The 13,560-nt window shown below is 45.1% G+C and overlaps 1 protein-coding gene across 1 annotated transcript in view; it reads left to right on the forward strand.

Moving 5' to 3' along the window:
• Nucleotides 1-7,152: 7,152 nt before the first annotated feature.
• LMNTD2 (lamin tail domain containing 2) overlaps nucleotides 7,153-13,560 on the forward strand; it is a 51,748-nt gene continuing 45,340 nt past the window's right edge. Inside the window, exon 1 of the mRNA XM_044270760.1 lies at nucleotides 7,153-7,238. Within this exon, the coding sequence (XP_044126695.1) occupies nucleotides 7,182-7,238 (57 nt within the window). The 5' untranslated portion in view covers nucleotides 7,153-7,181. The remainder of the gene's footprint in view (nucleotides 7,239-13,560) is intronic.

Below are 13,560 nucleotides of genomic sequence, written 5' to 3' on the forward strand. Positions count from 1 at the left end.
TGGGAACGAATCAGTTTTCCTAAAAGGGCGACTGCACGTGTTAGAAAGTGAAAGTAAGTGTAGAGGAGCCAAGCTCGAGAACGCAAGATTACCCATAATGCTGTGCAGCCAGCCAATCCACAGCTAGGCCGAGCCCTATAAAACCCTGATCTCGTGCAGTTGCCGCCATGTTCCTGGAAGCTGAACATAGGGAGAAATGGGACAAGCCGGGACAGTGTTGCTGCAAACTGTTAAGGCTACATGCACACGAGCGTATTTTGTTTCCGTGTCCATTCCGTTTTTCTGCTGATAGGATGCAGACCCATTCATTTCAATGGTCCGCAAAAAATGCTATCTGCATCCGTTCCGTAGATCCCCCCAGGCAATGTTACAATCGATCCGCAAAAAAAAAAACGGATGCCATACGGCCGTCATCCGTTTTTTTTTGGTGGACCGCAAAACACATACGGTCGTGTGCATGTAGCCTAACAGTGAGTGTAGGACAATATTGGAGAGGGAGAATGTATGAGACTGCTGAACTACAGACTCTGCTAAAATTTATCGCCGTGTACATAAGTGTGCAGTGCACCAAGAGTCATCGCTAATGCGTTCTGTTAGCTGTAGGGCTACTGTGCAGTCAGTATTACAGGCAGGTCTAATTTGTCGCTGTGTACATAAGTGTGCAGTGCACCAATATACATAGTTAATTCTGTTAGCTGTAGAGTTACTGTGCATCAGTATTAGGCCTCATGCACACGACCGTTGTGTGCATCCGTGGCCGTTGTGCCGTTTTCCGTTTTTTTTCACGGACCCATTGACTTTCAATGGGTCCGTGGAATAATCGGAAAATGCACCGTTTGGCAGCCGCATCCGTGATCCGTGTTTCCTGGCCGTGAAAAAAATATGACCTGTCCTATTTTTTTCACGGCCAACGGTTCACGGACCCATTCAAGTCAATGGGTCCGTGAAAAATCACGGATGCACACAAGATTGTCATCCGTGTCCGTGATCCGTGTCCGTTTTTTCCTATCATTTCAATGGCAAACTTGACTTAGATTTTTTTTTCATTTTTCATGTCCGTGGATCCTCCAAAAAACAAGGAAGACCCACGGACGAAAAAACGGTCACGGATCACGGACCTACGGACCCCGTTTTTGCGGACCTTAAAAAAAACGGTCGTGTGCATGAGGCCTTACAGGCAGGTCTAACTTATCACCATGTACATAACTGTGCAGTGCACCAATATTCATAGTTAATTCTGTTAGCTGTAGGGCTACTGTGTATCACCATGTACATAATTGTGCAGTGCACCAATATTCTTAGCTAATCCGTTCTGTTAGCTGTAGAGTCACTGTGCATCAGTATTACAGGTCACTGTTTCCATCAGGTCTAATTTATCACCATGTACATAAGTGTACGTGCACCAAATTCATAGCTAATCTATCTGAAATCCATTTTTATGCCGGATTTAAAAACGCTACGTGGCCTGGGTATACCTGATTTATAGCGATTTGTGACAAATTGTGACATTTCCATTTTTGTGTTTAGGGAAATGTGGAATTAATATAAATCTTTTTTAAAGCTGTCCTAAGATTGAAATACCCATTTTATATGGTGATTGGAGGTGCCCAGAGTTATGGAAGCAGCCAGGCCGTCTGTGCTACTGTACGTCGTTTCTGTAACTGCCATAGAAGTGAATGGGAGCTACGGAAAAAGCATAGCGCAGCCTGCTTCCATAAATCTTAGGCATGAATGGCTGAGATAGCGATAACCATTTAATTGAACGGTTTGACGCACGGCTTAAAGCTTTAAGGGAACGCGCGGCGTTTGTCACTTCTATACATGTAAATAATGCATCGTAACTTCCTCTAAAGGATTATTATATTGAGCTTGTATGTATAACATATATTATTCATATTTATATAGGGAAACCTCATGGTACAGTATATGGCAGTGAATACATTCACTGCCCACAATAAAAGACACTCTAAAATGTGCACAGTTTTGCCTTACGGGGGGGGGGGGGGGTGGTGGGGGGGGGGGGATCTCCATTGCATAGAATTGATCAGGTTGCTGATTGTGGCCTGTGGAATGTTGGTCCACTCCTCTTCGCTGTGCGAAGTTGCAGAATATTGGCAGGAACTGGAACACGCTGTCGTATACGCTGATCCAGAGCATCCCAAACATGCTCAATGGGTGACATGTCCGGTGTGAATGCTGCCCATGCCAGAACTGGGATGTTTTCAGCTGTCCAGGAATTGTGCACAGATCCTTGCAATATGGGGCCGTGCATTATCATGCTGCAACATGAGGCGATGGTCGTGGATGAATGGCACAACAATGGGCCTCAGGATCTCGTCATGGTATCCCTGTGCATTCAAAATTCCATCAATAAAATGCATCTGTGTTCATTGTCCATAACATACGCCTGCCCATACTATAAACCCCACCGCCACCATGGCACTCGATCCACAACGTTGATGTCAGCAAACCGCTCACCCACATGACAACCCACACACTGTCTCCATCTGCCCTGAACAGTGAAAACTGGGACTCATTCGTGATCAGAACGCCTCTCCAACGTGCCAGACGCCATTGAATGTGAGCATTTGCCCACTGCAGTCAGGTCCAGACCCCGATGAGGACGACGAGCATGCAGATGAGCTTCCCTGAGACGGGTTTCTGACAGTTTGTGCAGAAATTCTTTGGTTATGCAAACCGATTGTTGCTGCAGGCTGTCCGGCTGGCTGGTCTCAGATGATCATGGAGGTAAACATGCTGGATGTGGAGGTCCTGGGCTGGTGTGGTTACACGTGGTCTGCGGTTGTGAAGGGGCCGGTTGGATGTACTGCCAAAATTCTCTGAAAACGCCTTTGGAGACGGCTTATGGTAGAGAATAAACATTCATTGCACGGGCAACAGCTTTGGTAGACATTCCTGCAGTCAGCATGCCAATTGCATGCTCCTCAAACGTTGAAACATTCAGGGGTTGGCAGCACTACTCATCCCACTCATTTGGGTACTGACCAGGAAATGGCTTACAAGCCAAAATGGTGCGCGCAGATAGGGATCGTGGCTGGGGGGGTCCCAGCTCATCCAGACAATTCAATAATCCGCAGCACTCGCCGGTAATGATGAAAATAGTGGTGATTTATTCACTCAAGCAGCCAGTATACAGCGACGTTCGACCTCAGTTGGGTCTTTATAAAGCAGTCTTTAGTCAATGGTGAAGTATACATTGCAACATCTGTGGCATTGTGCTGTATGATCAAAACTGCACATTTCAGAGTGGCCCTTTTATGTGGGCAGTCCTTAAATTACACCTGTGCAATATTCATGCTGTTCTAATCTGTGAGGTGGGATGGATTATCTCGGCAAAGGAGAAGTGCTCGCTAACACAGATAGACAGATTTGTGAACAATTTTTGAGAGTAATGGGGTCTTTTGTGTTTGTAGAAAATGTGTTCAGATCTTGAGTTCAGCTCATGCAAAATGGGAGCAAAACCAAAGTGTTACGTTTATATTTTGCTCAGTGTATGTGTATGAATACTCGTGAATTACTGCATGATAGTCAGCAAGAGGAATACAAATAATATAAGGAGAGTGGTAATCTGTCAGCACAGAACAGGATGAATACGATGTTTCACAACCTGAGAGACAAGAATGACTCAAAGGCCTGTACCTAAGGCCCCCTGCACACGAACGTGTGAGCCCCATAGTCGTGGTGGCGGCCCGCAAAATGCACAAGCAACAGTCCGTAGGGCAGCCGCAGCGTATCGCGGACCCATTCACTTGAATGGGTCCGCGATCCGGCTGTTCCGCCAAAAAAGATAGGCATGTTCTATTCTTTTTGCGGAACGGAAGTACGGGAGGAAAACCCCACGGAAGCACTCCGTAGGGTTCTGTTTCATGCTTCCCTTCCGTACCATTCCGCATCTCGGGATTTGCGGACCCATTCAAATGCTGTCCGCAGTACAGCAACGGGAAGCACACATTTGTGTGCAGGGGCCTAAGGTGGCCACCAATATTAGAGGACTTAGGTGCTAAACCGGTTGTCTATCTAATGTGTATGGGATGGTTAGTCCCAGATCTCTTCCCCAGTGGCAGATGTTGGGCAAAAGAGGGTCGAGCATGGTGAATTTCCCGAGGTGTCTGGCGGGTGTCACACTTGCGTTGTTGTTTTACGGTATTGATATACGGCAGAGGATCTTCAATAGCGGAAAAAAAAACATTGTTTAGGCTGAGTTCACACGAGCGTGACAGATTGGTCCGGATGCGTTCAGGGTGCGTTCAGTTAAACTCGCACCATTTTGCAAGCAAGTTCAGTCAGTTTTGGCTGCAATTGCGTTTAGTTGTTCAGTTTTTTCCGCGCGGATGCAATGCGTTTTGATGCGTTTTTCACGCGCGTGATAAAAAACGGAAGGTTTACAAACAACATCTCCTAGCAACCATCAGTGAAAAACGCATTGCATCCGCACTTGCTTGCAGATGCAATGCGTTATTAACGCAGCCCCATTCACTTCTATGGAGCCAGGGCTGCGTGAAAAACGCAGAATTATAGAACATGCTGCGATTTTAAAGCATTGCAGAAGTGATGCATGAAAAAAAACGCTCATGTACACAGCCCCATTGAAATGAATGGGGTCAGGATTCAGTGCAGGTGCTATGCGTTCACCTACTGCATTGCACCCGCGCGGAAATCTCGCCCATGTGAACTCAGCCTTAGTCCTCATGCGTTCTGAATGGAAAGAGATCCGTTCAGGATGCATCAGTCAGGATGTCTTCCGTTCCGGCAGCATTTTCATTTTGTGACCGGACTCAAACCGCTACAAGCTGCGGTTTTGTGTCCGCTCATAAAAAGGTAAACTATGCGGATCCAGCACTATAAACAACGTAAGCCCTTATGCACACGACCGTAGTTGGGGTCCGCATCCGAGCCGCAGTTTTGGCGGCTCGGATGCAGAACCATTTACTTCAATGGGGCCGCAAAAGATGCGGACAGCACTCCGGTGTGCTGTCCGCATCCATTGCTCCGTTCCGTGCCCCGCAAAAAAAATATAACATGTCCTATTCTTGTCCGTTTTGCAGACAAGAATAGGCATTTCTACAATGGCCGCCTGTTCCCGTTCCGCAAATTGCGGAAAGGCACACAGGCGGCCTCCGTTTTTTGCGGATCCGCGGTTTGCGGACCGCAAAAAAAAAACGGCACGGTCGTGCGAATGAGGCTTAAGGTCAATGGTGAGTATAGTTTTTTGTAGGAGCCTAAAATACTGGAACCATCACCCATTACTTTTGATGTATTTAGTGGCGGATCCGTTTTTTTTCCAGAACGAATGCATCCTGATGTTCAAAATCAAAGCGGATCCATTTAATTCCAGTATTGAGATCCTCTGCCGGATCTCAATACCGGAATTAATAACGCAAGCGTGAAAGTAGCCTTATTACCCTCTCGCTATTAACGACACATGCTGAGCCAGGCATGCGGGGGTACAGGTGCATCTCAATAAATTAGAATATCATTGAAAAGTTCAGTTTATTTCAGCAGATTCAGTTCAAAACGTGAAACTCGTGTATTCTAGATTCATTAACCACAGAGTGATTAATTCCAAGCGTTTATTTCTTTAATGTTCATTAGGCGGACAGCTAATGAAACCCAAAAGTCAGTATTTCAGAAAATTACAATATTGAAAATAATGATTTTTAATGCAGAATTTTGGCCTTCTAAAAGTATGTACGGTATATGCATGCAATACTCGATACCTTGATATTTGGCAGCACCACCTTTAGTAGCAACAATCACTACCAAAAAGCTTGAATTAGCTGATATGACAGACTCGTTACTCTCTCTCCTTGGGAAAAGCTCCCGGGGGGCAGATTTACTAATCCTTAAAATGCTGTAAGATTAGACCGGCTTGTCTGGACCTGCACCAGATTTATCACAGGGGCTCAGGCTGGAGGATACGCCTGGTGCAGGGATGGACACTATCTTCTGACTATTCCAGCTATTGGTGGGCTTCCTTTGAGCCAAAGTTTTAAGCCAGAATTGTGGAGCAAAATATGGCATCCTAGGTCAGGCCCCTTTCTGCAAAGCCCCCACCCCTTTGGAGTGAGTTAAAAAATTGGAGAAACCCTAGTTGGTGCCACTTTTTAGACAGATCCTAGGGATAGGGACATTAGAAAATCAGCCTGATGAAGGCCCCCGGCGGCTATTCTCGGAACTGCCTGCTCCCGGTGACCGCATTTGATTCAGACCGGCTCCCTGTACAGGCACAGGTAAGGACTTACCTGTGCATCACCGGACTTGTGAGTCAAGATGACAGCCCGCATGTGTTCGCTGGCGAACTGGCCATCACTGAATCTGGGCCCCTGCGTACAACTCATCCGGCAGTCCGTGTGCCTATACTGATATCTATGCCGCCAAACGATAATAAATGTGGCTGGGCCCTGCCTTCTCTCCACCCTCGCCATGCCACCTCTTCGAGAAAGTGATGAGGCTGGCAGAGAAATGCCTACCTGAGCAAAACTTTTACACAAGTGATGTTGAAAAAGTCACAATCATGCAGTTTGCGACTTTTTTCACACCAGTTCTCTGGCATATATTTAGGGCTCATGCACACAAACGTATGCCGGCCGTGCCCGTATTGCAGCCCGCAAACAGCAGGTCCGCAATACACGGCCACCGGCCGCGTGCATACCGCATCACGGATGCGGACCCATTCACTTAAATCCACACTATGGGCCCAGCCGGAAAAATAAAAAAGTTATGGCGCGGAGAGCGCATAATGAAAACGCAAAGGCAAAGAAACCTCTGGGGTAGAGGGGGATAATGATAAATCTGCACCATACAGTTTCATACGCCTGCCATTGATTGTCATTGGAACATAATGTAAAGTGCACAGTATACATTTTTTATACCGGCCACAGGAATCTCTTTTGGCAAATGTCCAGTCCCATACACACTATGAATCCCTTTGCTTGGAGCATTTCAATTATTCACGTCATGATTTTAAGTACGGTAGATTGATTCAAAATGCTAGGACTGTATGGAAGCAGCCTGGCAGTGAGGGAGTTAATGCCTTCCTTCTCCGAGCACTTGTATCACAGCTTCCGCCCTCCCAGTTGTGACAGGTTGGGTTATGGCCGGGCTGGACTGTCTCCCATGTGTTAAGTTACATCAACATAGTTGTACCTTTTACTGCAGTGATGAATACCAGAGAGGAGAACGGGTCAGCCCCCTTCCAAATTGCATGCAACAAACAGGTATAGAAATTTATAACTCATATTCAGGATCCTGATCAGTCTTACAAATGCCATTAGTTGGCATACATTTTGCCGGATGACTCTGCCGCAAGTGTGAAGTACCCTAAGGTAGATTATACGGACATCGGAATGCATCGAGTAGATTCCAGTAGAAGCTTAAAGGGGGTTGTCTCACTTCAAGCAAAACAGCTTTTATTATGTAGAGGAAAGGTTAATACAAGCCACTTACTAATGTATTGTTATTGTCCATATTGCTTCCTTTGCTGGCTGGATTCATTTTTCCATCACATTATACACTGCTCGTTTCCATGGTTTACGACCACCCTGCAATCCAGCAGTGTGGTCGTGCTTGCAACACTTTAGGAAAAAAACACCAGCCTATTGCGCTCCCACAGTTCCGGCCACCAGAGAGGCCGGCGATTTTTCCTATAGTGTAAGTATGACCACTTCTGAAGGATTGCAGGGTGGTCGTAACCATGGAAATGAGCGGTGTATAATGTGATGGAAAAATGAATCCAGCCAGCAAAGGAAAGCAATATGGACAATAACAATACATAACCTTTACATAATAAATGCTATTTGATGAAGTGGAAAACTCCTTTAATTGATTCACGAAGGTTGTTTGAGGATCCTGAAAGTGGGTGAACAAAGAACCTCCAGACGTAGGAGTCCGTGTCTCATTTCAGATTCGACCATCACCATTGCAAGGTGATTATTTAGGGTTAGGTTTCTCTGTATAAAAAGAAATTTAAGGATGTGCGGTATCTACTCTGCTGGTCCATACACGTCATCTATATAGCCAGAGCCAATCACATATGTGTCTTAGAAGGTTTACCATGGGTTTAGGGTAGAAGTGTCTTCTGTGGCTGCAAAGGAGTCCATACCATAGAGCAGGGCTGGCCAACCTGCGGCTCTCCAGCTGTTGTAAAAACTACAATTCCCACCATGCCCTGCTGTAGGCTGTCTGGGCATGCTGGGAGTTGTAGTTTTGGCAACAGCTGGAGAGCCACAGGTTGGCCATCCCTGCCATAGAGCTAGCCCATGCGGCCCAGTCCTTGTTGGCTCCATCACCTTTGCTGATGTCTGGAGAGAACCTCTGCCATACTGTCTTGTTGCCAAACAATTGGCCCAAAATCATGAGGAGAGCATGCTAGTGGGTGCACGGTGTGACCTGTATGAGAAAATCCAGCGACCTTAATTTGGCCCTGGTTTGATGGGCCCCCCTCTCTTCATGCTTTACTTACACCTGTTTTATTATGTATGTTGTCACTTTTTTAGGCATGCTGTATATTAAGCTCTGTTCACACTTCGAGTCGTGTCACAAAACATATTCTACATTTTTCAAACCAGCACCTGGATCTGAATATTTTTGTAATGGCGTGTATTAAACATTTAGTATAGCTGCTGAGTTATGCAATAAAATGGATCTGTTTAGCGCCACCTGCTGTTTGTTATTTTCCTTATTTTTTGTCCATCTCTCTGAGCTGGTCGCACGCGCTCAGTTTAAATCTTCAACTGCCACCAGCCATATGTCCTGTTAGAAGCTGTGGCAGTTACAGGGAGAGAGCTGCAGCCGAAAGGACACACCCCCATGAGCTGCCAGATTGAGAAGAATCTAGCAGAACAATTGGAGCAATGGATGTGGAGATCTCTAGATCCATGTGAGGAACAGGGCTGGTTCTAGCTTTGTTAGAAAGAGGTTGTCATGGCTGGTTTTACATTTTACATTGGTCGTGGCATAACCCATTTTAATTATGGTTCATGTCTGTACCAGATTCCATGACACATAGCTGGATCTGTGGAGAAATGGGATATCACTAATTACACAATGGGTCCCACTGACTCCATGACACATAGCTGGATCTGTGGAGAAATGGATATCACTATTACACAATGGGTCCCACTGACGCACAGGGTTGCTAACCAGAATTTTTTCTTTTTTTCTGGACAAATTATCCCAAAATCACGGACAGCCAACATTTTAAATGGACAAATTGGAAAACCATAATAATATAATATATTACGTATATATAATGTATTATATAGATTTATAATAAAGACATATAATAACATATTCCCAGCGTTTATAGTGAGCTGTAAAAATTTTTATAATGTAGTCAATTACCACGGACATATCTATTATTTTTTTCACTGACACAGGAAAAAAAATCCTCTCTTTTTATGGACTGTCTAGAAAATTTCTGGACGATTGGCAAACCCTGCTCATAAGAGCTCATGCACATAAACGCAATTGCTCAGTTCCTGTGCTGCGGACCGCAAATAAGAGTCTGCAATGCACGGGCACTGGCCGTGTGCACTACGTTTGTGGACGCGGACCCATCCACTTGAATGGGTCCTGTGATCCTCAAGTTATGGAAAAAGATAGAACATGATACGACTGAAAATAGGACATCTCCTATCTTTTTTGCAGTGCGAAGGCATGGATCCGAAATTCCAAGGAAACGCTTCGTATTGCTTCCGTAGGCTTCTGATCCGTGCCTCCGCACTGCAAGATAAGAGATGTTCTATTGTCGGTTGTATCTGGCGGATTGTGGACTCGTTCAAGTCATTACGGTCCGCAATACGGGCGCTAAGGCAGTCCACGCTCGTGTGCATGAGCCCTAATGGGGTACATTTAGCTCCACTGAGGTTTTCACAGGCAGCGTTATTTTCTTTGTCAAACCTGCAAGGAGGCCATGAATAAATGGGGACATTTATCAAACTGTTGTAAAGTAGAACTGGCTTAGTTGCCATAGCAACCAATCAGATTCCTCCTTTCATTTTTGACAGCTCCTTTGGAAAATGAAAGGAGGAATCTGATTGGTTGCTATGGGCAACTAAGCCAGTTCTACTTTACACCAGTTTCACCAGTTTGATAAATGACTCTCCAACGCAGATGTGAGCTGCACTGTGACCACTGGTGGGCATGATGGACTTCAGGACCATCTCATGGTGTATAGGTTGTCTCAGTGGACACGATAACATGAATGTGAAGCAGTCATTGAAGTACTCACGTCTGAGGGCTAAACACAAGGGACAATATATCCAGTTTATATGATGAGAGTTATACTCCACGTCACCAGCAGCAGTAGTAACATGCTCACATGTTACCTATCAAGGATCTAACAATGTATGGAATTTACTATGCAAACAGATCATGTTACCAATACTACCGGTGTGCCTGAGGATTTATGAGAAAAATACAGGCGCAAAAGTCAAATGTTTCACCGACCAAACCCTTTTTAATCAGAATAATCAGATGAGCCCTGTCCATATAATAGATGAGTATTTTATGATGTAACATTGAATCAGACGACTGCATCTATATAATACACATATGTCGTACAGTAAGTGAAGTCACACCGGCTCTAGAAAATCACCGTTCTAATATTCTTGTGATATTTATGGGAAACTGACATTTATAATAAAAGAGAATGTGTCACCAAAAATGTTTCTGCCAGTTAAAACCAGACAGAGACGCATGTCATTTATATTTTCTGATTGCAGATTTTTAATTCTGCTTACTGAACATGATTATGGGGGCATCCATCTTGCCTGAGCTGTTTCTTTACAGCATTTAGAGACATGCTTTACAGCTATCCTCTGGATAGGTCATTAGTATCTGATCGGTGGGGGTCGGACACCCGTTGATCAGCTGTTTGAGGAGGCACCGGCGCTCACAGTAGCGCCACAGCCTTCTCTCAGCACCGTACATTGTATAGAGGCTGTGCTTGGCATCGCAGCTAAGCCCCATGACTGATGAATGTGGCGTCACATGGCCTAGAGCAGTGGTGGCGAAACCTATGGCAGGGGTGCTAGAGGTGCACCCGCACCCTGGAAAAAGTCTGTGGTGTACCAATATGCCTTAGACCTTTCCTGGCAGCATTCATCAGCGCAGGGCGCACTATGAACAGCACAGACAGTGCACTGAATGCAGGCAGGTTATTATAGATAATTTATCAAGTACATAGAAGATATACTATACTGGACTGTAGTATTCAGGATAAATTGCCATGTTGGCACTTTGCAATAAATAAGTGGGTTGTGGGTTGCAGTTTGGGCACTCGTGGTTTGATCTGACAGGTTTTCCTTGTGGATCAATAGGAGTCTGTGTTGTGTCTGGTAATGGCCACACCCCTTGCCTCCAGGCGTTGCTTAAGTAGTCATTTAACCTTCCTTATTTATAGTTGCTTCTCCCACTATGCTGTGCGGTTTATAGCTTCTGTGCCTGTGGATTGTTTGTGGTTGGATCTCGGCTGAGTTCCTGGTGCGACCATAGCCTCTTTGAAGTTAAGTCTTTACTTTCCCTTTTGTATTTTGTTTGGGTTCTGTGTTTTGCATTTCCCTATTGTTTGTATTAGGCCTGAAGCAGACTCCTGCTCGTCCTTCCTTTTGGAGGAACAGGTAGTCTCGTCCCTGCCATTAGTACCAGGGTCCTATAGGGCTAGATAGGACTCTAGGTATTCCTGTGTATGAACTCACATACCTTTGGGGTCTGTTCATACTGTTAGTCAGTCAGGATTTTAGTTTGGGTTTTCACTAGGAGGTGTCCATCTTCCTTCCCTAGTTCTCAGGCCTGATTCCCTGTTTCCCCCTTCCCTCCTATGCTCGAGATCCTTCTGCAGAGATTTATTGCTCTGAGTTTAGGAGGCGGGCTACGGATACTGAGTCAAACGATCCTGCCCTCTGTAGCCAGTTTTGTCAAGGGTTATCAAAGAGGCTGAAGGGCGCTTTGGCTGTTCATGAAACCCCAGTGTCTCTGGAGGCTGTTATGTCTCTGGCTATACGAATGGATAGACGCCTGAGAGAGAGAGAGATCTAGGGGCCCCCACCCTCAGGATGTACTATCACATGATGTATCGTCCTCTTCTGACACTTTGGGTGAAGCTACTCCTGGGTTTATGTCTGGGGACAAACCCATGCAATTAGGGGGAGCTACTCCTGGATCCGCTTTTAAGCATACTGGAAATAGGAAGGGAGTGTGTTTTTTTCTGCGGACAAAAGGGACATTTTATCAGAGTATGTCCATACATTCAACGGCAAAAAGAAAAAAGAGGGATATTTAATTCCCATCTGACTCTTGGAGGGGGGAGAGGAGAGTCAGAAAATTTGTCTTTGACTGGTAGTACCCGATTTCTCCTGACTGCTGAGGTGGCACTAGAATAAAAACTGTGGGGGTTTATCAACAGCGGGACCAGGGTGAACCTGATTTATGCTCAGTTCGTCCGTATGCACGGGTTGTCACCGAGTGCATTAGAAAAAACATTTCCATTTTTGCTATGGATTCTGCACCTCTAACTCAGAAGTGTTTGTCTGGTGCATGATATCAGATTAAGAATGGGTGAATTTCCTGCTCCGGTGGTTCTGGGTTTACCGTGGTTAAGCAAGCACAACCCAACCATTGATTCGTAAGCTAGACAGATTCTGGATTGGGGTAATTATTGCATTGACAATTGTCTAAATACATCTTTTTCTGTTTTAACTACGAAGACATTACCCTCTTTTATATCTGATTTTGCCGATGTATTTTCTGGGAGTGGATAACAGGATTTATCACCGCATCGGGAACATGATTGTCCTATCAACCTTATTCCCGGAACTAAGTTGCCAAAACTAGATTATATAACCTTATTGGACCTGAAAGACTGGCCATGAGAGAGTATATTGCTGAGAGTTTTGCTAATGGACACATAAACCTTCCAAGTCTCCAGTGGCAGCAGGGTTCTTTTTTGTTAAAAAAAAAGGACGGAGGTCTTCGGCCATGTCTGGATTTCCGTGAACTCAATTGGATTACTGTCTGTGATCCTTACCCTCATCTATTGATTCCCGATTTGTTTAACCAGATTGTTGGTGCCAAGGTGTTCTCCAAGTTGGACTTAAGAGGGGTATATAATCTGGTTAGGATCAAGGAAGGGGATGAATGAAAGACAACTTTTAATACTCCTGAGGGGTACTTTGAGAACCTGGTCATGCCTTTTGGGTTGACCAATGCTCCTGCAGTTTTCCAGCATTTTATGAATGACATTTTTCATCACCTTGTGGGGAGGTTTGTAGTCGTGTATTTGGATGACATTCTAATTTATTCTCCAGACGTGGAGATACATCAGGATTACGTTAGACAGGTGTTACAGATCCAAAGAGATAATAAATTGTACGCAAAATTAGAGAAGTGTGTTTTTGCTGTACACAAGGTGCAGTTTTTGGCTACCTGCTGTCATCTTCAGGTTTTCTAAAGGATCCAGAGAAAGTCCGTGCTGTATTAGACTGGGATCAACCCGAAAATGTATTCAGAACTATTCGACAATAGTAAAACCCTTAACAG

This window comes from Bufo gargarizans, chromosome 10 (genome assembly GCF_014858855.1).
Source record: "Bufo gargarizans isolate SCDJY-AF-19 chromosome 10, ASM1485885v1, whole genome shotgun sequence".
NCBI lineage: Eukaryota > Metazoa > Chordata > Amphibia > Anura > Bufonidae > Bufo > Bufo gargarizans.